This window comes from Urocampus carinirostris, chromosome 11 (genome assembly GCF_059441175.1).
Source record: "Urocampus carinirostris isolate Australia breed hairy pipefish chromosome 11, RoL_Ucar_1.0, whole genome shotgun sequence".
Lineage (NCBI taxonomy): Eukaryota > Metazoa > Chordata > Actinopteri > Syngnathiformes > Syngnathidae > Urocampus > Urocampus carinirostris.
In genome coordinates, this window is record NC_142359.1 from 10,711,053 (window position 1) to 10,737,673 (window position 26,621).

The window sequence follows — 26,621 nt, forward strand, 5'->3', positions numbered from 1 at the left end:
ATTTGCCAAAATGGGCGGCGCGTGCTCAAAAAAGTGCGTGGAATCGTCTTCCCTCGGGACACTTTCACCATGGCGTGCACCGAGAAGTTGCCCAAAGAGGAGACGATCGATCTAAGGCATAAACTCATTGGGTAAAGTCTGCTTGTATTTATTTTTCATTTCTTTTTTTTATTTGTTTAATATGTTTTTGTTGTGTTCCTGTGCAGACCATCATGCAAAATCTTCTTTAGTGAGGACCCCATTAAAATGGTGCGCGCCAGGGGCCAATACATGTACGACGAGAAAGGTCAACGCTACTTGGACTGCATCAACAATGTGGCACACGGTAATTCATGACGTCATCGTTACCCAATCAAGGGCTTAGTTTTGGCATGGACGGAAGGGACGTGTCCCCACCGATATCAAGCAATCAGTGTTTTGCCCCCATCAATATTATGCTATTGCTTAAAGTGACAGTGTGTATTATTTAGCACCTCTTGGTAGTTAAAAAGAAAACATTATTTGAAAAAAAAAAATGCATTTAGATTATATGAGCTACCATCTAAACATGCATTTTTTAAATATATTTTGTGGTTGAGAAGTTAGCATTTATTGCCAAGACAACCCCTGTTTTGTTTTTCCTTTTGCACCTAATTATAGTTACTTCTGTTTTCATATAAAAAAACAAAGAATTAAAAATCTATATTTTATAGTTTGGTTATTATTCCTTGTTTCTTTTTTCTTTTTGATTTTTACTTATTTTACTTTCTTTCATTTATTTTCAATTTTTCTCTTTTTTTTGCCTTTTTTTCTCTTTAACTTTTCACTTTTTCCACATTTTTACTTTTTTCCCCCTTTCTTTTTCTCTGTCTTTTCTTCCCTTTTTTGTTTCTCTGTTCCCCCTTTTTCTTTTAGTTTGTCTCAATTTTTTTTCTTAGTTTTTTTCCCCACTCAGTGTTGCTTACCATACGTAGCAGTAAATTTTACACAAAAATGGTTCCGTATGGATAACGTTATACGGCGTACACAATTTGAAATGATATAAAAACATGTAAAATACGGGGAAAACGTACGAGTTGACTTAAATATTTCAATTCTGGTCTAAGGGTTTTAAGTTGGAAAGTTTCCATTTAGTTCCATATGTTTTGGAAATACTAGTGAAAAAAACTGACTCAATGTCGTAAGTAGAATTCGAATTGTCTTTATAGTCATTAAAAACAAGGTAGTAAACACTGTACAATGAGATTACAGGTTGCACTTCATGTGAATCGTGTAATAAATGACTTAAAAGACAAAAAAAAAGATGAAAAAAAATATTAGGATAAATAGGCAAATATTTACAAGGTAGTGCGTACAGTACTGGCTTAAGTTGTAAGCACATTAGAACAATACTATTGTGCAACAAATAGTGCAATGAGATTGGCAGTGTGTGATTCCTCGCTTATCACTGGTAATGGGAACCAACATCCTCACAAATGTGGAAAAATCTGTGAATTAGCTCTGCCAGCCCCTGCCTGCAGCAATAGTCAACAAGGGATATTGGATCGCAGCCCAACAGGTGCTGTTCATTTTAGTCGGAAAGTGGGCAGAACCTTACAGAAATGTGCTATGCTTTTTCGCAATAGTTGAACGGGGATAAAGGATCAACTGTGCATTTCATTTTAGCGGGCCAAAAATACGTACCTCCTGTACCTGTCTTTAATGTTAGTTTAAATTAGATTAGATTTATTGGTCCCTTTTGGGAAATTCAATTCCACCGACTGTACCGGGGGAAAACAACATGCGTTACATCACGTTCTGAGAAAAAATAGATAATGAATAAATAGATATACTCAGGGGCAGCACGGCGGCGCAGTGGTTAGCGCGTGTGCGGCACAGTTCTAAGGTCTTGGGAACCTCCTGTGTGGGTTCAAATCCACCTATCGGACTTACTGTGCGGAGTTTGTATGTTCTCCCCGTGCTTGCGTGGGTTTCCTCCGGGCACTCCGGTTTCCTTCCACATTCCAAAGACATGCATTTCAGGTGGATTGGCCGGTCCAAATTGTCCTTAGGTGTGAATGAGCGAACGAGTTGTCTGTCCCTGTGTGCCCTGCGATTGGCTGGCAACCAGTTCAGGGTGTCCCCTGCCCACTGCCCAATGATTGCTGGGATGGGCTCCAGCACCCCCGCGACCCTACTGAGGATAAGCGGTGCAGCTGATGAGATGAGATGAGATATACTCAGCAGCAGGACAATGAGGTCAGACTGATTGGATGAGTTAGTCAGGCCTGTTGTTTAGAAGGGTAATGGCAGAAGGGATCAGGCTTTTCCCGAGGCAGATCCTCCTAAATATTATTGTACTTAACGGTAGTGGGATGAAGTATTGTTATAGCGGGTGGGTGGTATCCTGGACTATCGTGTTATTCAAGCCTGAGAGGTTGGGTGTGCAGTGTTCTCATTTGCCCGCGTCCCTGCGTCCTAGACGCATCATTTTTGCTGGGGACGCATTGTGTCAAATCAACGTGCGTCCCGAGACGCAACTTTTTGGACACAAAATTGTCATTATTACCCGATTACTTTTCTTTTAACAAAGATTTAACACACTCCAAACTTTTCGTCAGGCAGATCCGCCATTGTTGTTTCGGTCTCGCGGTTCGAGTTTTCGTCGGCACGCCGATCTCGGCAAACGAGATCTCGTTGCTTCGAGATTACGTCATTGTTGTGGTGGTTGTTGTAGATTTAAGGTGAAGGTTAAATATGCCTCTGAAAAAACAGTTAGTATTAGGTTAAAATCAACACAAAATTGGTAATTTCTTCAGTGTCAGTAATAAGTCGAAACATAATGCAGAAAGTGATAACAACGGCAATAATTCCGGCATGAAAAAACGGCAGAGAAATTCTTCGGAAGATCGCGGAGGCAAGGAAAACACGTGTGTTGAAGCGAACGATTCAACGAAAGAAAATAAACAAAAGAATACTCCTCGCAAGAAAATGACTTTTCTGCCAAAATGGACTAAATTATATTCCTGCTTACACTATGAGGAGGATGATAATGGATTGGAGCTTGAGAAGGCATTACAACTGTGGCGGGACTGCAAACCACAAAGAATATATGAACTGAAAAATCTGAAGTGATAACTGCTTTGTATTACTAATTAACTGTGATGATTAAAACTGCATGAATATACAGACTAATATTTCAGCAATGGTATTTTGTATAATGTACAATATTGTGAACTGAAAAATCTGAAGTGATAACTGCTTTGTATTACCAATTAACTGTGATGATTAAAACTGAATGAATATATGGATTTATATTATATATTTGTCGCCGATTCACAATTTCAACCTCGATAACACTAAATTTTGGGGACCCATAGATCTCTGTTGGAACCCATAGATTTTTGAGCGCGCGAGTCCCCGGGACTCATCACTTTTCAGAGGTAAAATGAACACTGGGTGTGTGTAGGCCTATGATTTGAGATGCCGTGTAAGTGATACGCGTGAGTATGATTTCTTAGGCTGTGATGATGCCACACAACTCATCCGTCTTTTTGTTTTTGGAAATTTCCCCTCCACCCCGCCTTTCACCAGTGGGCCACTGCCACCCGGACGTGGTTTCGGCCGGTGCACGGCAGATGGAAATGCTCAACACCAACTCGCGCTTCCTGCACGACAACCTGGTGCTTTACGCCCAGCGGCTGCAGGCCACCCTGCCCGCCAGCCTCTCCGTCTTCTATTTTGTGAATTCAGGGTGAGTACAGAAGCGGTTTGGGAACACGCCTTCCCCGCAGCAACTCCTCTCGCCGCGCCGCATTCCGTGGAACCCGTCCGACACGCCGGCGATGTTTGATTCCTGACGTTCCTCTAAGCCTGACTGGAAATCAGTTAGCACATCTTTATTAGGGTCTGTCCTTCGGAATCGCTTTTTGGAACAAGTCATAAATTATCATAGGTCAAAAGATATGCTCTGCGTCAATAAGTAACTACGATCACAAACATTCCCGTCAAGTGTTTCTATCCGTTTTGCAAACGTCTCATTTAGAAAAACAACGCTTTTAAAATGTTGATTTAACGTGACAGTGAGTAATATGCGACGCTCTAGATCAGTGGTGTAAAAAAGGTGGCCTGCAGGCCAGATCAGGCCCGCTAGGGGATTGAATCTGGCCCACCAGACAACGCTGAGAGAACCACAAGAGAAAAACGAGCTGCCGGTTAAAACATGTCCACTTGAGAGCCAGGTGCCTCTCACGAACGCTGTACTTGCTCTCTCTGTCTGTCTGTCTGTCTCTCTCTCTGTCTCTCTGTCTCTCTCTCTGTCTCTCTCTCTCTTTTCTCTTTCTCTTTCTTTCCCTTTCTTTCTCTCTCTCTGTCTTTTTACCTTATTTTTGCTTTCTCTTCCTTTTTTTCTTTTCTCTCTTTCTCTCTTTTGCTTTCCCCTTCTCTCTCTCTCCCTCCTTTTCTCTTTCTATCTTTCTATTTCTCTTTAGATTTCTTTCCTTCTTTTTCTTTCCCCCTCTCACTATTTCTCTTTTTATCTCTTTTGTTTCTCACGTTCTCTCTCTCTTTTCTTTTTCTACCTTTCTCTCCCTCTCTCCCTCTCTCTCTTTCTACCTTTCTTTCTTTCTTTGTTCCACCCTCACTCTTTTTCTCTCCCTCTCCTTTTCTTTCTCTCTAATGTACTAGTCCGGCCCCCGAGAGAATGTTTGTTCTATCGCGTGGCCCCGGAGTTAAACTGAGTTTGAAATGAAAACTGCAAACAATAAAACAGAAATACACCAAAAAATACAACTACTGAGGTACTATAGACATACTACAAAAATAATACTACAGAAATACAAAATAATCCTATGGAAATATTACCACAGTAATATAACAAATACCACAGAAACTCAACAGAACTAAATATCAAATTAAGTGCTAAAGAATGAGACCTAATATATGGTTTAGCTTTAATTCTAAACGTTTCACAACCAATTTGCTGAAAATCTGTTTAAAAAAAAATCATATAAAAATAAATATAACACGAAGATATATATTTAGTAATTAATGCAAATGAGAAAAATTGGATCTGTCTCCAGACTATTATAGACTGAAGACTATTAAAACACCATTACCTGGTCTAAAACCTACACGAGAGCAAGGAAAAACTCAAAAACCTCAACATGAGGAAAATGAAGAAACCTTGAGGGGAAGAGCATAGTTCACTTTGATAATGCACGCAGATAAGAGTACACTATATCTTTCGTAAAAAATGTGTCCAAGCTTTTTTCAGATTGCAATGAAAGTAATGTCATGATTACCGATATGCTTCACCTGTGCCCGCTCCTTTGGCACCAACTGCCTCGGACTCTGATTGGCTCTCTATCCCTATTCAAACCCACTCCTATTTGTCCCCTTTTGTCAGTCCGTCTGCAAACCTCAGTTAATACTAGGCAAGCCTTTTTCGACACTGACTCCCTGTTAGGTTAACCCATCCATCACTCCCTCCTGGCTTTTGCTCCTGTCTGTCCCCCGGCTTCGACCTGTTTTTTATCCTGACCACGGCTAATCTCCCGTCCCGGCTTTTGACCTCTTTCGTCCCCGACCACTTCGACTCTCCTTTCCTGGCTTACGACTCGCTTACGACCCCGAACACGTTTTTGCTCTCCTGCCCCGGCTACTGACCCGTTTTTCCGTTCCCGACACCGCCATCGCTTGCCACGGAAGATCCACTTCCGCCTTCAGAGCGACCTGCTTTCCGCGTCCAGCAACCACCTGATCGTGGGTGCAACCCTTGTTCTTTCTTCCAATAAAACTTGTGAGAAACGCAACGCAAGTGGGTCCTGTCTCCGTTCTGGTCCTGACAAATAAACTCAATTTCATAGTAAATGTTCTCTGTGATGCTGTAGTATTTGAAGTATCGGTGAGTAAATTCACCAAATCACCAATATGAGTTTTCATTATAAATAAATGCAAACCTCATGTTTGTGATTTTGTGAATTGCAGTATTAGATATCAGTATCTCTGCTTCTGTAATTACTGCTATGACAAAGATGCCGGTTCTTCTTCGAAGTTTATGAGGCTCTGGCGGTACTAATTCGACAGGATCTGTCACGGTTGCCACGGTGCCCAATTGGCCCTGCCCATGGACCCTGACTACTTAAACGCTGTCTAGTGAGTCACCTGGTGTCGGGGCGTCTGCGAAACTCCTGCTAAACTCTGTTGTGAAACGTCAAGCCCCGTGAATCCCCGTTTTTGCCTGTGTTTTTGCCTGTGTTTTTGCTCTTGTTTTGCCAAGCCCTGTGAATCCCGGTTTTTGCCTGTGTTTTTTGCTATTGTTTTGCCAAGCCCTGTGAATCCCTGTTTTGTCTGTGTTTTTGCTCCTGTTTTGTTCTCGCCCCGATCTGTTTGGTTTTGACCACTTCCTTGTTCAAATCAATCTACTTCCGCGACAAACGATCCCCGGATCGAGTGAGCGCTCATTCCTTTTCTCCCCAATATTCTATGAGTAACGTTTCGCGAGTAGGTTCTGCTTCCTGTTTCCTGTCCTGGTCCTGACAGGATCTTCCTATGTAGGGGAAACAATGCAAACCATGTGTTTTTTTTCTCATTGTCTTTTTATTGCTAATTTCTCTCTCCCTCTCTCTCTCTCTCTCTCTCTCTCTCTCTCTCTTTATCTATCTATCTATATATATATATATATATATATATATATATATATATATATATATATATATATATATAAAATCTTTTTTATTTTTACTCGTAGGGCACTCAAAATAATACACGAGTAGAGTTGTGCATGTAGAGCAAAATAGGTGTGCAAGAGAATTGCGCTTTTATCGGGCGAACGAGTGCGTGTGTGTTCAATGATGATTCAGTAACCAAATGAAGGTGAGTGACCGACTCCTGTTGACCTTTTCAACTCCAGATCGGAGGCCAATAACTTGCCGCTATGCCTTACCCGACATTACACAGGCTCACAAGATATATTGGGGTGAAAAGAATGGCAGCCGCTACTTGCAATTAAATGCGACCAGGGATAATGGATCGCAGAATAATTTTCAACCCACGATGCACTAAGGCCGCAAAGTATGAAGTGCCAAGTGGCAGAGGATAACAGACAGGATATCAGATAACATACTTATTTTTGTGTACAAAGGCAAGCGCTATACACACAACAACGTGGTGCTCCGCATCGCCCGCCATTACACAGGCTCCCAAGATATCATTTTGGGAGGACGGAAATGCAAAAAGAAGCTAGAGCTGAGAACTACTTTTTGTAACTAATTAATGCAAAGGGCACCTTGTTTGATATGCATTTTTAACTTATCATGTTATTACCGTGTTGTTACAATGTTATTACCCTTTTTATTGGAAGTAGGGTAAATCGACAAATATTTTGAAAAAATGCAGAGAATCACAATGACCCAGCAATGGTGAGCTATTTTTAGAACAGATCCGCTGGCATGTCAGCTGCCCTTAAGGGGAACCTTGGTGCCTGTGGGCACTATGTAGGAAACCCCTGGTCTATACACACTAGAGCTAAGATCCGAGCCAAAAAAATCCAGCCCAAACCAATACCCGGTCTTGGGGGTATTAAAGCCCGACCCAACCCGAGCCCAACCAGATAACTGGATTTGAGGGACTGAGCCCGAACAAAACCCAAATTCTGATGTTTTATTCCTAAGAGCCAGGCCAGGCTTCTCTCTTGCTGACTTTTCTTCTTTTAAATACCCACACATAATTATCCTTTGGTTTTCTTGTGCCGCGCGGTGGAGGATCCGCGAAATCGATTGTCGCGCAGTGCCGAGTGAGGGGGACTGAATTGAACGTGCGGGGGGGGTGTTAATCCGCAAAGAAAAAGAACAATGACGGGTGGATCCTTTTTTCTTATAAAGTCTGCGAGACGTAATGATTGATATTTTAGGCCCGACTTGGATTATGCATGTATCTTTTCAATTCCAGATCAGAGGCCAACGACCTGGCACTCCGCCTCGCCCGCCATTACACGGGCTCCCAAGATATCATCACTCTGGACAAGTGAGTCGCGTACCTTCTGACGCACCCCTGGTTTCTTTTAACGACTGGTTTGTGTTTTTTTGCAGCGCCTATCACGGACATGTGATTTCCCTGATTGAAATCAGCCCCTACAAGTGGCACCATATGACAGAGGCGACGCACAATCCATTTGTCCATGTGGTGAGTGATACTAAAAACTATTAAGTAGTGATGGGTAAGTGAACCCATAAAATTTTCCCAAACAGAATTTTTTTCAAGTAGGCACAGAACATGTAGTGTTTCTCCCCACGATTATGCAAATGTGTTGCAAAATATTCCATGCGCGGGACAGTGCACTTTTAAAATGGCGAATCCCATTAAGGCAACATGTGAGGCCAACTCTGAAACAGAAAACAATTGTAGTGAACAGCGATTGCATATCACTCATTTATGCTTGGAGGTCGGATATTTTGCTTTTTTTTGTGTTCTCGTGCCATAATTGGTATGTTTTTTTTCGGCTATCTCCTGGTTAGCGTCAAGCAGCCGAGGGCTTTCCTGTTTTGACTGCTCCTAAGTTGCCACTTGTTGGCTGCTGACCGTGTGTCGTTAGGTTTTGCTTTGTGTATTGGCATGTTTTTCTGGTTAGCCAGGCTGCTCACTGCCTGTTTTTTGGTCAGCCAGCCTCCCTTTTTTTCCCCGGGGTCGGTGCCTCCTTTCGTTGATCGTTCCCTGTTAACCTCCCTCCCCGCTGGTGACTGTTTTTTTTGCTGCTTGCCTGTTGTTGTACCATTACTGAATCCACCAATGACACAAAGCCGAGGCATTCTCCAAAAACTACCAACCTTCGCTTAAAACACTCACAACCTCTTCAACTAATTAACACGTGAAACTATATGGCAAGTGGCCTTGCGAGGGTGCTGGTGTTCCTCCGATGATGTCACAGCTCAAAATGACATAAACAAAATACATTCTCGGATTTACCAATGAAATATACGTAGCTTTTATCCAAAAACCATGTACCATTTCCTCACATTTTGCATGTTTGAAGGTACATTGTGTAATATTCTACCACTATATGTCACTGTATTGTCTAACACAAACAAAAAACAGGGCCAAATGAGCAGAGCGTAGCAGCAAGATGCCAGACAAACATAGCGGCGACTACTAGGTATGGATTTAGCTACAGTATGTAAAAGAAATACAAATTATTGTAGTATGGTATTATAGTTCATGTAGCTTTGCCAATTATTAAAACTGTTTTTGTACCACTAGGAGAATCTAAATATTATACACCTTCCCTTTAAGCCCCGCCCACACCTGGCGCCACCCACATGTGACGTTAATGGCTGATTGGAATTTTGCCTTGGCCATCACGTATACCAGGGCAATATTTGATGATTTTGGCTCTTGGTCGCCAAATTCCTCACGGGTGTGGGGCGCAAGGGAAAATGGCGAGCTGCTATATTTCCACAATGCATGCACTGTGTGCATATGTCAAGTGTGAATACGAATGTCGGTGTTAACTTTAGTGTGCACATGTGAAGTGTGGCTGTCCGTGTGGATGTCACGTAACATGCTAATGGATTCAACAAAAGTTAGCATTGATAGGCAACACTAACGCACACTGCCTGAGTTTCAAACTAAACATACTCCGAATTTAATAATAATACTAACGGAATGTGATTTGACACATATAGAACGGCAGCTGACTTTAACACAAGTGAGACAATTATATGCACACAGCAAATCGAGTTAAAAACGTTATTGGGCGCATATACAGAACCCCATGCCATTGTGTATGTGTATGTTAAAAATGCAACGGCAGCTTGCATTGACACGGGCAAAAATAGTACTTATATTTGAACACTGCATGTAACATCCCACGCAGAGACACAGAGGAACCCAATAGAACTTGTTACGCATGCACATATACAACGGCAAACATTCACACTGGATATTACCCTTACATGCACACAGGAAGTCACATCACATGCGCAAATGACATGTCATCGGGCGAATAGGCACAATTTTGGCACGAATGGAACGCCATGGTACATGTTAATCGTGCACCTACACAACGGCAGCTGACATCTACACTAGCATTGACACCTATATGCACACAGCAATTCACGTCAAATGCGAACATTCTATCGGCCGCATTTACAGATTTTTGGCACATATGCAACGGCAAACATTTATACTGGATATAACCCTTACATGCAAACAGGAAGTCACATCATATGCACTAATGACATGTCATTGGGCGAATAGGCACTTATGTGGCACGAATGGAACGCCATGGTACATGTTAATCGTGCGCCTACACAACGGCAGCTGACATCAACACAAGCATTGACACCTATATGCACACAGCAAGTCACGTGAAATGTGAAGATTTTATCGGGAGCATTTACAGATTTTTGGCACTAGAGGAACCCAATAGAGCTTGTTACGCATGCACATATACAACGGCAAACATTTACACTGGATATTACCCTTATATGCACACAGGAAGTCACATGTGCGCAAATTACATGTCATTGGGCAAATAGGCACAATTTTGGCACGGATGGAATGCCATGGTACATGATAACCATGCACATACACAATGGCAGCTGACATCGACACAAGCATTGACAATTATACTCACACAGCGAGTCAAGTCAAATGCGAAGATTTTATCGGGCGCATTTACAGATTTCTGGCACTAGAGGAACCCAATAGAACTTGTTACGCATGCACATATACAACGGCAAAAATGCACACTGGATAGTACTCTTATATGCACACAGAAAGTCACATCACATGCGCAAATGACATGTCATTGGGCGAATAGGCACAATTTTGGCACTAATGGAATGCCATGGTACACATTAATCGTGCACCTACACAACGGCAGCTGACATTAACACAAGCAAAGACACTTAAATGCACACAAGTCATGTCAAATGCGCATACATTATGAGGCATTTAAAGATAGAATTTTGACACTAGTGGAACCCAATAGTACACATTACACGTGCACATGTAAAACAGCAGACAGCATTTGCACGGGCAACGACACTTATTATATGCACACAGGAAGTCACCTCACATACACAGACGACATGGATGACGTCTAATTTTCACAATTTTTGGGTTTTATAAATCGCTGCAATAACAGAATTACCCTTATTAATGAGGTCGACCTGTTTTACTGGTTTACATTTCCGGGTCAGGCCCCAAGCCCGGACGTGTACAGAGGTATATACAAAAGCGACCATCCGGATCCTGCAAAAGCATACGCTGATGAAGTCCAACAAATCATCCAACGTGTGCAAAATAAAGGAGGCAAGGTGCTGTCATATTGAGCCATGTTATGGATTTTAATCCTTAATATTTTCCGAGTTGAAAAAAAAATCTGACTTTCTTGCAGATCGCAGCTTTTATCGCAGAGTCACTCCAGAGTTGTGGGGGGCAGGTCATTCCCCCTGCAGGATACTTCCAACAAGTTGCAGAGTATGTATACCAGTGGCGGGCTGTGCATTTATCACCTAGGCCTCCAGTAGTGTTACGTCTGTGTCAATCCTACCCTCAATAACTACTGTATGGCTAAAAAACATTTGTTACAGCTACATCTACAACACACAAAAAAGCATTAATAATAACCTAATAAAATTGCAATATTATTTAGAAATAAAGACACATTTTGCTCACCAAAAAATTATTTTTATTTGTACACAAACGTCACCCCCATTTCTTTAATGTTTCAGTAATCAGAAAAGCTCCACTTTGTTTTTTGATCCAGCACTTTCATCGTGTCCCCAAAATGAAAGTTCCTGCTTGCCCTTGGTTGTGACTTTGTCCGACCTTTGTTAATGATGCCCAGATTTTCTTGAAAACTCTATCTTGAAATTGGGTTTGACAGTTAATCTGTGATCAAATCCATTTCTTCTTTTCCTTCAGCTGAGTCGACCGCAAATAAATCATCCATCTATCCATTTTCTGCATAACTTATCCTCAGTAGGGTCGCGGGGTGCTGGAGCCTATCCCAGCTATCTCTGGGCAGTGGGCAGGGGACACCCTGAACTGGTTGCCAGCCAATCGCAGGGCACACAGGGACAGACATTTCGCTCGCACATTCACACTTAGGGACAATTTGGACCGGCCAATTCACCTGACATGCGTGTTTTTGGAATGTGGGAGGAAACCGGAGTGCCCGGAGGAAACCCACGCAAGCACGGGGAGAACATGCAAACTCCACACAGGAGGTTTGATTTAATGACCTAAGAACTGTGCCGCACACGCGCTAACCACTGCGCCACCATGCTGCCCGCAAATAAATATTTCAACAAACACAAATATATATTTGCTTGTGCAGATTGCTACAGATACACTTTCATAGCTTTAACTTGTACAATCGATCACAAGCCAATCATTGTTCCTCGTCCTCTTCAAGTTTGACGACGGTTGGCACCATCACTTTGGTGCATTGGCGCCCCCCAGCCAATCATAGTTTGTAAGAACGCAGATGTTACACCACACCAGCTAAAACAGACAAAGTTTGTTGGTTTCTCTGCTCCAATGCTTAGAACTGGGGATTCCAATCACCAGAATTTTTGAAAAGCTCCTGCCAGTTTGCTACCGAGCTGTTAATTTGTATCACATAAGTTGAAGGAGAAAAACCTACAAAATCATGCAGGACATGCAACACTCAAGGACGATAGTGCCCAAGTCTGAGCTAAAAGCCCCTGGTGACGCCATCTCGAAATTTGATTGGTTAAAGCAATAGCTTTATGGACACTTATTTCATGCTACTGGGCCTGCAGAACTGACTGTGAAGGCGCAACCAGGAAAAATAAAAAAGGAAGTGAACAATTTAATAAGTAATCATGGACAAAATGTAATTAACATCCCATGATTTAGATATTTCTTAGGCCAGCAGAGAAGGCCTTGCAAGCCCTGACGGCCGACCACTGATGTGCAATAGAGCAAAAAAATTTATAATCAGATTTCGCATGGGTGCTTGAAATCTTTCAAAATGCTTCAATTTTATTTGTGTTTTCAAGGACTTGAATTTTAGGTGAGGTGCTTGTGAATGCTTGAAATTGTTGCGATTCTTCTCAACAAGTCTGCTTAAAAACAATGCCCACACTGCCTGATGATTCTGCTTTGCCAATGCATTTATTCTTCCCTCGTGAATAACTGCAGCTGGCATTAGTTTGTACGTCATTTTCCTATGAAGCGCCCTATTCCCCAGAGAACCGGTGCATGCTACACTTAAAAATGGCACTAGCATTAGCGCAAAAAGTATTGACATTTATGATGGGCCATGCAAAAGATTGATCGTGTTACCCAGCAGTAAATCATAATGGGAAGAACTTCCTGGAACTGAAAATGTAAGCTACCTAACAACTTTATAGAGAGAGATTTGTCTCATAAACAAATATATTCACAATTTACTCAAGATCTATGAATAGTATGTCTTGATAGACGCACATGCAAGATTAAAAACTGCATAAGTAAATTGAAGATATATTTTTGTGGCCTTTCAATGGCACTATATAAATTGGAAAATTGGCTTTGAAACTCCTTAAAAAGTGCTGCAATCTGTCCTTGAAACAGATCTACGAACCCTGTCTAACTGAATCTGCCGTTGTGCATTCTCCCCCACCTCAGGCACGTCTCGAAAGCCGGTGGGCTCGTCATTGCAGACGAGGTCCAAGTGGGCTTTGGGCGGGTCGGCAGCAAGTTTTGGGCTTTCCAGCTGCAGGGCGAGGACTTTGTGCCCGACATCGTCACCATGGGAAAGCCAATAGGCAACGGGCACCCTATGTCTTGCGTGGTGACCACCAGGGAGGTGGCCGAGGCCTTCGTGACATCAGGAATGGAGTATTTTAACACGGTAATTCAATAATGTTATAACCTTTCTACTACAGTTGTCACGAAACGGGTCGGGAAGCAGGAAATTGGAACTCATTTGCGTAGACGATCTGTCACTTTAATTGAGAAAGAAAAGTTGTCCAACACACAAACGGACCAAAAACAAAACAAAGCAGGCTCAAATGCAGGCAGAACTACAGACTAGGCATTTAACGGGATTAAACAGAACTTGCAGGAATCTCTCAGAATGTTACACCGAAGTGCAACAAAGTCCAACAAGCACAACAAGAATAAACAGGTATCAAACAGGCATGAACAGGTTTTCAACAAGGGTAAACAACGATCTGGCCAAGGGCAGTTACAAAAGCATTTAAGTACCCATAGGAGTAATAAGGAAATGCAGGTCAGCCGGTGTCAAGGGGCGGGGCCAGCTGGGCGCCATGACAACTGTGCAGGACATGACAACAGTCAGAGGTGGGTAGAGTGGCCAAACATTTTACTCAAGTAAAGTACCGTTACTTCAGAATAATATTACTCAAGTAGAAGTAAAATAAGTCATCCAAACACTGAGTAAAAGTAAAAAAGTACTTTGTGAAAACATTACTCAAGTACTGAGTAACAGTAGCAATGTCGTATTTGTTGATTTAAAAAAATAAAAAACCAGATCATCAAATTACGAAAGTCCATCCAATAAAAAAATATTTAATCTAGATTAAAATAATCAACATAAATTAAAGTGCTTTAATCAAATAAAGAAATTAATCACATCTAGCACCAAGTAGCACATTTAAAGCCCCAATACTTATCTTAACCGGCTCTGCAAGCAGAACAAGCTAGGCCATTAACCCGAAGAAAGGAGACATTGCATTGTAGCGGGTGTTTGGCACCCTTTTTAAGGTGAACATGTTTATGATGCTCTTCCTTTTCTGTGTTTTCATAGTCGGGATTGCTAAGCGACATTTTCGATGTGTTTCATAAAAACAAACAAAATTTCCCCGCTGGAGTTGAATATGGTCACATGGTCATTCGTGGTTACATTTGAACAATAAGTGAATAAAAAAAAAAAAAATAGTATTTGAACAGCCTGCTATTCTGCTATTTCTCCCACTTAGAAATCATGGAAGGGTCTGAAATTTTAATCGTAGTTTCATGTCCACTGTGAAAGAGATAAACTAAAAAGAAAAATCCGGAATTCACAATGCATGATTTTTTTTAATGATTTATTTGTGTAATATAGCTGCAAATAAGTATTTAAACACCTGAGAAAATGAATGCTAATATTTGGTATAGTAGCCTTTGTTTGCTATTATAGAGGTCAAACGTTTCCTGTAGTCTTTCACCAGGTCTGCACACACTGCAGGAGGGATCTTGGCCTACTCCTCCACACAGATATTCTTTAGATCAGTCAGGTTTCTGGTCTGTCGCTGAGAAACACAGAGTTTTGATTGGGTTCAGGTCTTGAGACTGGCTGGGCCATGCTAAAACCTTGATATACTTGAAATGAAATGAAATGAAAATGAAATTATCTGTATTTCTATAGCGGTTTTCAAGTCGATGACTTCCCAAAGCGCTTTACAATGTGCTCCACATTTCCCAATAGCGGCCTTGTATTGCAGCCATGTAAGACGCTAACCTGCTTATTGGGGGTATTAGGGGTTCAGTGTCTTACCCAAGGACACTTCGACATGTAACACGGACAAGCCGGGATTCGAACTGGGATCCCTTGATCCCAAGACGAGCGCTCTACCTCCTGAGCTACTGCCGCCTACTTCTTACGGAGCCACTCCTTTGTTTTCCTTGCTGTGATCTTCGGGTCGTCTTTGTGTTGGAAGACGCCGCCATGACCCATATTCAGTGCTCTGACTGAGGGAAGGAGGTTGTTACCCAAAATATCACAATAAACTACTCCAGTCATCCTCTATTTAATGCAGTGCACCCGTCCTGTCCCATGTGCAAAAAAACACCCCCAAAGCATGATGCTACCACCCCCATGCTTCACAGTAGGGATAGTGTTCTTCGGATTGTACTCTTCATTCTTATTCCACCAAACACGCTTAGTGGAATGATTTCGAAGTGGGAGAAATAGCAAAATAGCAGGGTGTTCAAATACTTATTTTCTTCACTGTATGGTTCATTAATGTATTTTTTTGTTATTTTTTTTAAATCATTAATGTCTTTCATTCATGGTTACATTTAAACAATAAGAACTTTTATATGAAGGCTCAAATTACTTGGCATTTCTAGTATGATTCATTCATATATCGAATCATTTTGCTTTGTGTTTGTAATAAATCATTTTTCATTAACATATCTGATCAAATCGTGTGACTTTAGGAGTTTGGCCTCTATGAATAAGTGTGCATTTTAAATGGATAACAGCTCCATACCAAGAAAGGGAAGGGCTTTAAATGTTGAAGAAGCCTTTACATAACCTTAAAAGAACTTCAGACGAGCTGTTTGACTAACAATATTTGTAATGCAAATGTTTCTTAAATCCAGGTGAGGTGCTGCAAGCGATTTATGTTTCACATGAGGCATAATCTATTTATCTTTTTACACGTTTTTGGATAATGTTGCAAAGATAATTTTAAGTCAAGTCATGTTTATTTGTATAGCCCTAATTCACAAAGAGTCTCAAAGGGCTGCACAGATCACAGATTAATGCAAACCACAGACTATTATGACACCATCCCCTAATCAGATAAGAACACAATCCAGCACTTTTGATCATAAATTCTGTGCTCACGTTTGCCTCCTTGACTTTGTTGTTCATCTATAAGACACGCCCTCGCCCTAAGCGCTGCTTATCATTCACTACTGGGGACACACAACCGAATACGCGCTTATAAACTGACTCCGATTTAAGTATTTATTTTGTAGTTGTAACTACGTATTAGATGTGAGTATATAAGGTAGGGAGAATATCAGAACATCAGTAGCGACAAATTACAAGTCCTTATACGCAGTGCTTATGACGCCGTCAACATAACTGTATTCAGTTGTATTTTGTAGGTGGTTATATGTATGGTATGTATGGTTGTTATATGCAGTGTTTTGTTTCCTGCGGTTTGGGGATTGTGTATTACTTCATGAGCGAGGAAAGAACTGAAAGAATAAAATACTGTCATTTTTTATCTGCTTTTAAAAAGTAGCAGAAAAACGCACCATGCGGTAACGATAATCGAGTTACACCATTTTATGAATGACATGTCACAGAACTCGTTATTGAGAAAAGTAATTGTACTTCCTTTGTAATGTGTTTCTTCCAACATTGGCCAAGATAGATACTTTATTCATCCCTGCAGGGAAATTCACATTTCCAGCAGCATCCCTGAGCTGAGAACAATACAATAATAAAGCAAAAAAAATACAATACACAAATACCCAATGTGACGTGCAAATGCCCACTGTAGCGTGTTGTATAGAATATCTAAATAGTGCTACACAGAATTCATATTGCAATAAAATTCGGTAATATACAATGTAGGTGGTGTGGTTTAATGTGGGCTTTTACTCTGCCGGGTAGAGTTAAAGAGGCTCATGGCATGAGGAAGAAAAGATCTCTTCAGTCTGTCCGTAGTACAAGACAGTGACAGCAGTCTGTCGCTGAAACTGCTCTTCTGTCTGGAGATAATGCTGTGTAGTGGATGCGATGGATTGTCCATGATTGACCGCAGCTTTTCCAGTGCCCGTCTCTCAGCTACTGTTGTCAGGCTGTCCAGCTCTGTGCCCACAACAGAGCTCGCTTTCCTCGCCAGTTTATTGAGACGAGAGGCATCCTTCTTCTTGACGCTGCCTCCCCAACACGCTGATGGCCGCTATTCTCATTATGCCATGCTTTTGGCTGTCTTCAACTTTTTTCGTTCGAACAGTGCAGCAAAAATGACTCGAATTTTTGGGTCAGATACCGATTTGTTCGAATATAGAGACGTTGGGCTACCGAGGGGCAGTTCTGAGGTCATGGGTTCAAATCGGCTACCAGCCTTCCTGTGAGGAGTTTGCATGTTCTCCCCGCGCTTGCATGGGTTTCCTCCCAAATTCCAAAAGGTTAATTGGCCAGTCCAAATTGTCCCTAGGTGTGAACGAGTGAGTAAGTTGTATGTCTCTGTGTACCCTGCGGCTGTCTGGCAACCGGTTCAGGGTGTTCCCTGCCCACTGCCCGAAGATTTGTGGAATGCGCTCCAGCACCACCGCAATCCTACTGAGGATAAGCTGGGTGCTGATAATGGATGGATATACTACCGAGGTATCACTGCATATCATTTTGACATTTCGTGTGCGTTTGCAGTTCGGAGGTAACCCAGTTTCGTGCGCCATCGGCCTGGCCGTCTTGGACGTCATCGAAAAGGAGGACCTGCAAGGTAACGCGTTGCGTGTTGGCGGCTACCTGACCTCTCTGCTGGAAAAACAGAAGAAGAAACACCCGCTGATCGGCGACATAAGGTATCGGATAAAGTGTGTCCTGAATGAAAAAATGGAATGACCTTGTTAGTTCCTCAGGGGCCGGGGCCTGTTTGTAGGCGTGGAATTGGTGAGGGACCACTCTAATCTCACTCCTGCGACCGCTGAGGCCCAAGAAGTCATATACAGGTAAGCAGTAGGGGCATGTGATTTTAGTATAGATTCAATCCAAGTAAATACAGGGTAGTATCGATCGATACAGATCCGATACTGACTTTTTTGCTTGGGAATATCGTGATAGTTGAATAGTTTATATTACAATTAACACAGCACGAGATTTTTTGGCACTTAAAATATATTCTTTTAAACTAAATAACTACAATGCAAATGTTAAAGTACAACATAGATATAAATATTTATATTACAACTGTTTTAGAACAAAAGTCAATAGACACGAACCAAAAAAAGCAGAAATGTAGCAAAATTACAAATACTTCATAAACATGTTTTTAAAAAAACTAAAATACAGGGTGTTTCAAAAAAATGTACATCCCTTAAACATGAATAGTTTATTATCATATTAAATATCTGTCCATCTATCTATCATGGTCATATCCCTCAAGAGGGGTGACCGACAGCAAGAAAAACACATACACAAAAACAAAGAAAAGAAAAAAGGAAAACAGTAGCAAAAAAAAAAAACACAAAAGGTTTGACCATGGCCAACCCAAATGCCCAAACACCCAAACAAGTTAAGCACCTCGGCACCCAAGTTGGTCAGGCTTTTGTCCCTCTAGATGAAATGGGACACAAGAAAGCGGCGATATCACTCGGGTCAGGGTGACACAACACACTCTTTCTGTTCAACAGCAGGCTTTCAATGGTTTACCCCTGCCGTAGCATGCGGGTGCCCTGCCCATCCCTTAGAACGCATCTAAAGATCCCACTATCCTTTCACAACAACTCTCCACTCATTCTTATCACCAACAAGAGCTCTAGCTTCCACTACATTTAGACCTCGTTTCTGTGGTTCTCTGGTAGGTGTGAAATGAAAGGAAATGATCTGCATTTATATAGCGCTTTTCAAGTCAATGACTTCCCAAAGCGCTTTACAATGTGCTCCACATTTCCCAATAGCGGCCTTGCAGCCATGTAAGGCGCTAACCTGCTTATTGGGGTTCAGTGTCTTACCCAAGGACACTTCGACATGTAACACGGACGAGCCTGGATTCAAACTGGGATCCCTTGATCCCAAGACGAGCGCTCTACCTCCTGAGCTACTGCCGCCCGTGAAAATTCTCCTACCGTGGTCCGCTGCGTGTCCTAACAGGCGACCAAAGGAGAGGGAGCGAGGGGACTGGGGATCCTCTCCTCTCTAGTTCTACTTCTTAAAAGACAGCAAGGAAAAGGGCGGGAGACCTAAAGGTCTCGCAAACCCAAGTTATAGGGTCACTAAATATTAAATATATGTTTAGTAATCTGCTGAAGGGGCAATAGGCAGCGCAGTGGCTAGCGCGTGTGCGGCACAGTTCTGAGGTCATGAGATCGAACCTTGCTGTGTGGAGTTTGCATGTTCTCCCCGTGCTTGCGTGGGTTTAGTCCGGGCACTCCGGTTTGCCCCACATTCCAAAAACATGCATGTCAGGTTAATTGGCTGGTCCGAATTGTCCCTAGGTGTGGATGAGCGAATGAGTTGTCTATCTCTGTGTGCCCTGCGACTGGCTGGCAACACTGCCCAAAGATGGCTGGGATGGGCTCTAGCACCCCCGTGACCCTACTGAGGATAAGCGGTGTAGATAATGAATGAATGAATGAATGATCTGCTGAAGACAGTCACCTATGATATGCTTCAGCATCTTTGGCAGAAACTGGATTGCCGACGACTTGAATTATAAAATCTTTCACATAATCAACGTTCTTTTGAATTTCTCATTCCGATTCGGAATAATAGATCTTAGGATCTTTAACATTAAGACTTTTTAATTTCACTTGCCTTACTCATGCACTTTCTGTGATCTGTACATCTCAAAGGATATCTAATTATGTGAAACACCTTGTATTTTCCATCGACAATGTTTTGGAAATAAAGTTAGTTGATCCAACAAAGTGTAATTTGGCCCTTCATTCCCAGTTTTTGTTCTCTCCGTTCCAAGGGAGAAAGCCTTCTGGTGAACTTTTTATCATGTTTTTATGTGAATCTGTGGTGTTGCCACAGTAGTGAAACAATGTAAAAGTCCTCACCGCGCTGCGCTTCTTCTTCGGGTTTAACGGCAGTTGGCATCCATCATTTCACCACCCCTGTCATATTTTGCTTCTGGTGGGCGAGTTGACGTGGCTATATCACACACACCAAAGCCCTCTCTTTTGCCTGGCAGGCAGAATAGAGCAAGCCAGGAAGGGCGAGGGGCTAAAAGTGTGCCTGTCTGTCAGTTACTTAGACACAGACTCAGAGGGTCTTGGGAGTGAAAGAAAGGGAAGTACGTTATATCTGCAGAGACGTGACTCGAGGAACAAAGTATGGATTCCAGAATAATAGTATCGGTCCGATCCAAAACACTTGCTTAGTATTGACAGTATCGATAATTGGACCGATTCGCCCACCCCTACTGGTAATAGATATCGGGGCTTGCGATGAAAGCACCTGGCCGAAATCAATCGCGATTTTTTTTTTTGCATCTAGGTTGAAGGAAGAGCGGGTGCTGTTGAGTGCCGACGGTCCGCATCGCAACGTACTCAAGTTCAAGCCCCCCATGTGCTTTAGCGCCGAAGACGCCGACTTTGTGGTGGAGAAAATCGACAATATTCTCTCAGGTGCGACGGGAAGGTCTCAAAAATCTGACTAAAAATGTTGGGGGGCTTTTATCAGAAACCAGGGGGAATGTGAAATTGTACTTAATTCTCTTCTCTTTTTGGGTAAGGCTGCGTATAAGGGAAATGTTTATTATTTAGTGCCTCCTAGTGGTAAAGAAAAAAACCTCCATTCATCAATTGTAATCAAAAATACACAAACTATCATATATACGCATTATTGAAAAATACTCGTAGGTCGAGTAATAAGCATTTATTTCACATAACATAAGCCTCACTTAAAGACATCATCATCATCCGCCATCTTACTGCTACGGGTACCCCGAAAAAACCAAAAGGAAAATGATCTAGAATCGGTTCGTTTGAGTCTCCTTAGTTTGTATTCTTCCTTGTGCTTTTTTAGCACTTGTTTTCGTTGCACAACACAAAGAAATAAGCATTTATTTCACATAACAAAAGCCTCACTTAGAGACATCATCGTCCGCCATCTTGCTGCTACAGGTACCCCGAAAAACCAAAAAGGAAAATGATCTAGAATCGGTTTGTTTGAGTCTCCTTAGTTTGTATTCTTCCTTGTGCTTTTTTTAGCACTTGTTTTCGTTGCACAACACAATGAATCAACGTCTAGTGGTCAAATAAAACACAGTCCTTTTAAACAGGTAAATACAGTACAATATAAGTAGATGATAGAGAATATAACAGCTACATAAAAAAATCAATTGAGTACACAAGTATAGTAATGCGGTTAAGTCAGCAGACTGAAAGTTCTTAGCTAGCATACATGCCATTGAAATTCAAAATTGAATTGACGTTAAAACGCGTTAATTTTACTGCGCACTCTATTTTTACATGCAAAATACAATCACTCTTCAGACCAGAACAATAAGAAAAACAAACATGTTGTTGTTAAAAAAAAAAAAAAACGAAGTAGCAAACATTTACCGAAACTAAAATCGAATGTGATTGTTAGAGCTGTTTAGTCGCGCACAAAGATTCTGTTCCGCTACAAAATAAAGCAAACATAGACTAAAATACGAATAAAGAGTCATGGTTTTTTTCCGTTGTTTACATTTGAAAAAGGTAGATTTAAAAAAAAAAAAATCTTTCGTCCTTTTGAGGGGAGTCCTTTAAGGTATAAAATGGTCCTGTTGTATGCACTAAGGCTAACGTCTTCTATGGTTTCGACACATACTGAACAAAAGTATTTTCAAAAATGGATGAATATACTGTGATACCTCTGTACTGGAACGGCTCAATATTCGACGGACTGTGTTCGACCAAAAATTACATCCAGACCATGTGCGTAACCAGCTCGTATTGCACCCCCAAATTTGACCAAAGCACCCCCAACAATTACCACCTTTTTAAAAACGCTTTTCTTTAAAAAAAGGACAGGATATGCTTAAATATAATAAAAACGATAGATAAAATATAATAAAAGGAAAACAAAACAAAATTGTGGACAACACAGCGTCGGAAATACTCCACTGCCTTGAAATGGTTCAGTCCTTTTGATTCCCTTGCCCCCCCTCCCCTTTCGCTCGGCTAGTGCCACTTACGGCATAGTGGCAGAGTGTGTGGAGGCTTCAGTGTATTAAGGCGACAGTATTTTATTATGGAAGCCCAAGAGTGCCATAATTCAATAACAAAAGGGAAGATTCAATTAATAAAAACTGACTTAAAACAAACACTTAATTGATAAAAATGGCCTTTTAAAATAACAATGCACATCCACAATTTGGATTAAAAATTTCTGGCCGCTTTAGTTCTCGTTGCTCTCGTCGCTTTGACTTCACCCGCAATGCGTTGTTAGCGGAAGTGCTCATGGATGCTAACGCCATAGCGTATGTAGCTTGCAATAATCTGTGGTCTGTGCAGTCCTTTGAGACTCCCTGTGATAAAGGGCTATACAAATAAACATGACATGAGATGACAAACTATATTACCGTAAAGTACGGACTATAGAGCGCACCTGATTATAAGACGCACCCACCACATTGAAAGAGGAAAACCGATTTTGTACTTACACAAGCCGCACCTGTATATAAGCCGCATGCGCCCACATTTAAACATGTAACACAATCAGAAAATTAGCCCAAACCTGGCTTTGGGTCCCGCGATTGTAACTGAATATAAAGTACACAGCTCAAAAACCACAGCCTGCCAAATGAACAGAAAATTACACCGGTACTTAACGTTTGATGCAGACCTGCAGAGTCCGGGTACCCGCATAAACTAATCAAAGGAAAAAGTCTGTATTTCCAAAGGAATGGGTGGGAAAAATATATATCCACTATTGTCCGCCGCGACAACAGGTCTCACTCACCTTTACCCCACTTCCCGTCAGGCCGCGTTTGCTCTGCCCCTCTTTTTTAATTCGCAAGACATATCAGAATAAGTGTCTCAAATAAATACATACAAAAATATACAGGTGCAAATACATATTATACATGGGTTACACATATTTACAAAGAAAGACGGTACACCGAGAGAGTTTTTCAAAGCTTTAATTATAATATTATAACTTTCGTCTGCTGTTAGCTTGAAAGCTACGTCATGAGCCTTTCTTTTTGGAATTGCATGATGAGGATATGTCTACGCTAATTTAATTTGTGCATAAGCCAAGAAGTCGCAGTCTTCCTCGGCGCATATATACCACTGGTCTAAATCTTACCTTTTGTACTCGAGCGCCGCTGGCGGCCGTTAGAAAAATTACATAAATTGGCCGCCTCACTGAATAACGTTGAACGTTTGGGAAAAAAGTAGCGGCTTATAGTCCGGAATTTACGTTAAATCAAATGTTATTAGAATTGAATTTTACATATTATATCACTTTAAGTGACAGACCCTCTGAGTGCTTAGCACTCCCAAAGCTCTGAACCTAAAATTGCCCCTGATCCAAACCAGCGCCATTTTGAATGAATGCTTCGGGGAGATGATTTAACTGAAAAAAGACATACATTGAAATTCTCTTGATGATGTTTCTTGTGGAAAATGTTAGAGGCTCACAATTAGATTATGATTCACGGGTGTAAGATTGAAATATTATTAGATAATTGAGGTTTAGGTAGGTAGGTGGGTAGTATTTATCAACTCCATGTCAATTTTACAACGTCAGCCGACCATTACTCCTCAGTTTTCTATTGCACCCTGGTCATCCTGGAAGGGTGATTACCACTTGTAAGGCCCCTTTTTAAGTTTTTATTTTCCTTGTGCTGATGTTTTGAGTTTTCCCTTGCCCACATGTTGGTTTAAGATCAGGGGATGGTGTCATTATAACATCTTGTGATTAAGGGCTATACAAATAAATGTGACTTGACTTTTTCCATCCCTGCAGAAATCGAAGCAGCCACAGGTCTGAACCCCACCAAGGCACTCAACGGTAAGAAAATCCACACATTAAATGTAAAAAGTCTAAGCCTGGCTAATGCGGTATTTTTTTTGTAAAGGTGGCACAAGATGAACTCAGTGGGCGACATTTTAATGCTGCTGGGGTGTCGTTGAAACAAATGACACTGGAAAGGATCAATTGAAAAGCAAAACCTCCTCAGGTTAAATATTCTGGTAGCTTGACCAAGTCGAGTGAGCAACAACATTCAATGCTGTATGTACTATGTTGGAGTCATAGATTCATTTTGATGGGACAGTGTGTATTTTTTCGCGCCTACTTAAAAAAGAAAAACGTCATTCATTTAAAAATAAATAAATATAATATTGATTTTTTTTTTAAGTAAAAATATTTGAATTATAGAAACATGCATTTTTAAAGGGACAGTGTGTATTTTTAATGCTTACTAAAGACAACATCATTGATTCTACAAAAAAAATACAATAAAGATTTTTGAAATGTCATGTAAACATGCATTTTTATAGGGATAATACTAGGGTTTCTTCAGCTTGAGGCAAGTTAAATTCAATAGGGGGGCGAGGGGACAAAACAGAGTTGCTGGATACAACCGGAATGTTTGATGTTTGATCTTACATTACACATAGTCCAGTGTTTTTTCCTAATTGCTCAGTCCACAATTGAATGGATTTGGGAGTACAGTCCATAAACATGCCCGATTAAAGTCGCCGTCGACGATAAAGCTCCGATAAATTTGCACATTTTAAAATGTTCTTATGGTGCAGAGTAGACGTTTCTGTCCCAAGTTGCTATGTGTATAGTAAGTAGACCAAAGCCATGCGTCCGACTGAAACAACATCACCGATTCGATAGTTTGGTGATTAAGGTTACGCCATTTTGCCACGAAAGTAAATCGTGAATTATTAATGTGTTAGCATTATTAAGACTTTCGAAAATTGGATTGAAGATATTTTAATGCAATTTAAGAACTTTTTGGGGAATAATGGATTTAATGCCTTTTAAGACTTTTTAAGGATCTGCAGAAACCCTGGATATACAGTAAGACCTCGGTTATCACGGTTAATGGGGACCAAAACCACCCGCGATAAGTGAAAATCCGCAAAGTAGCGGCGCACCTTAAAAAAAAACATTTTTTTTTTGACGGAAGCGCAGCAGAATGCGCGTTCACGCGATGGGGGGGAGGATTCTGTACGGGAGTCGGATTTGGGCACAGCACCGGGAAACTAGAACGGCGCGCCGTGCTAGGGTCGTCGGCCGAGGGGGGGATTCCCGCTAAAAGTTTAAAACAAATGTTTTGTTCCGTGTGTCTTACCACGTCCGTCACAAATAAACATAGCTTGACTTGACTTGAGGTTTTTGAATTTTTCCTTGCCCTCATGTGGGTTTTAGATCAGGGGACAGTGTGATAATAATCTATAGTTAGCAATAGTATGTGCAGCCCTTTGAGACTCCTTGTGATTAAGGGCTTTACAAAAATACACGACTTGACTTTTAAGTTTTCTTTTTTTTTTTTTCGTGCAATTTTTCTATTTTCGTCCTTTTTTCCCCTCTTAATTTTTTTTTCTTTTTGCCCCTTTTCCTGGCTCTTTTACCTAATTTTTTTATTTTCCCCCCACCATTGTCTTTCCCTTTTTCTCTTTCGTCGCAAAAGGCTTGGTAAAAAATTGGGCAAAACGTTGCGGTTTGGTTACTTTGAGTCAACATAGTTGGTATTCTTCCTTGTAGCACTCGTTTTTTTTTTTTTTCGGTTGTGGGACACAATACAGCGAAATATTGTGGTCAAATACTACACACTGCCCCTTTCAACGCTTATAGGTCGAAATATTTGTATTTACCTGTATTTTACATACCATCAGCCTCACCTGGATACCCAAAAACCTTGTGAAAGGCTGGAGAAAGAAAAAAGAAAATGATGAAATTTGGTCACTGTGAGTCTCCATAGTTCGTAATCTCACTTGTGCTTTTAAGTACTCGTTTTCAATTGCACAATGCAGTGACATCTAGTGGTCAAAAATACACACGGCCCCTTTAAGGACATCAGGGTAAAGGGATTTCAAGACATGAGTGAAATGTCAGCTCCTGTGCAAGCATTTTGTCTGAAAAGCAAGATACATTGTGTTTTACCATACAAAAATGGTTTGAAGGTAAGAGTTGTGCAATATATTCCTTTAAAAAATATTCAACGCTTCTTTCTCGCTCTCAGTGAGTCATTAAATGGATCCTCGAGTTATGTTTGAGTGTT

General features: G+C 41.3%; 1 protein-coding gene across 1 annotated transcript; it reads left to right on the plus strand.

The window, feature by feature from the left end:
- The first annotated feature begins 49 nt into the window (after positions 1 to 49).
- Positions 50 to 26,609, plus strand: etnppl (ethanolamine-phosphate phospho-lyase). The gene is made up of 13 exons (XM_088348172.1): positions 50 to 131; positions 207 to 325; positions 3,553 to 3,712; positions 7,909 to 7,983; positions 8,049 to 8,142; positions 11,160 to 11,276; positions 11,357 to 11,439; positions 13,600 to 13,825; positions 18,092 to 18,246; positions 18,304 to 18,393; positions 20,885 to 21,015; positions 24,350 to 24,394; positions 24,462 to 26,609. The coding sequence occupies exons 1-13, from the start codon at positions 70 to 72 to the stop codon at positions 24,473 to 24,475; spliced, it is 1,371 nt and encodes a 456-aa protein (XP_088204298.1). The 5' UTR covers positions 50 to 69; the 3' UTR covers positions 24,476 to 26,609.
- Positions 26,610 to 26,621: the final 12 nt, after the last annotated feature.

Coding starts and splice junctions, on each gene's coding strand:
- etnppl (XM_088348172.1), top strand. CDS start 70: ATGGCGTGCACCGAGAAGTTGCCCAAAGAGGAGACGATCGATCTAAGG. Junction 326..3,552: donor CATCAACAATGTGGCACACG/GTAATTCATGAC, acceptor GCCTTTCACCAG/TGGGCCACTGCCACCCGGAC. Junction 21,016..24,349: donor AATCGACAATATTCTCTCAG/GTGCGACGGGAA, acceptor CCATCCCTGCAG/AAATCGAAGCAGCCACAGGT.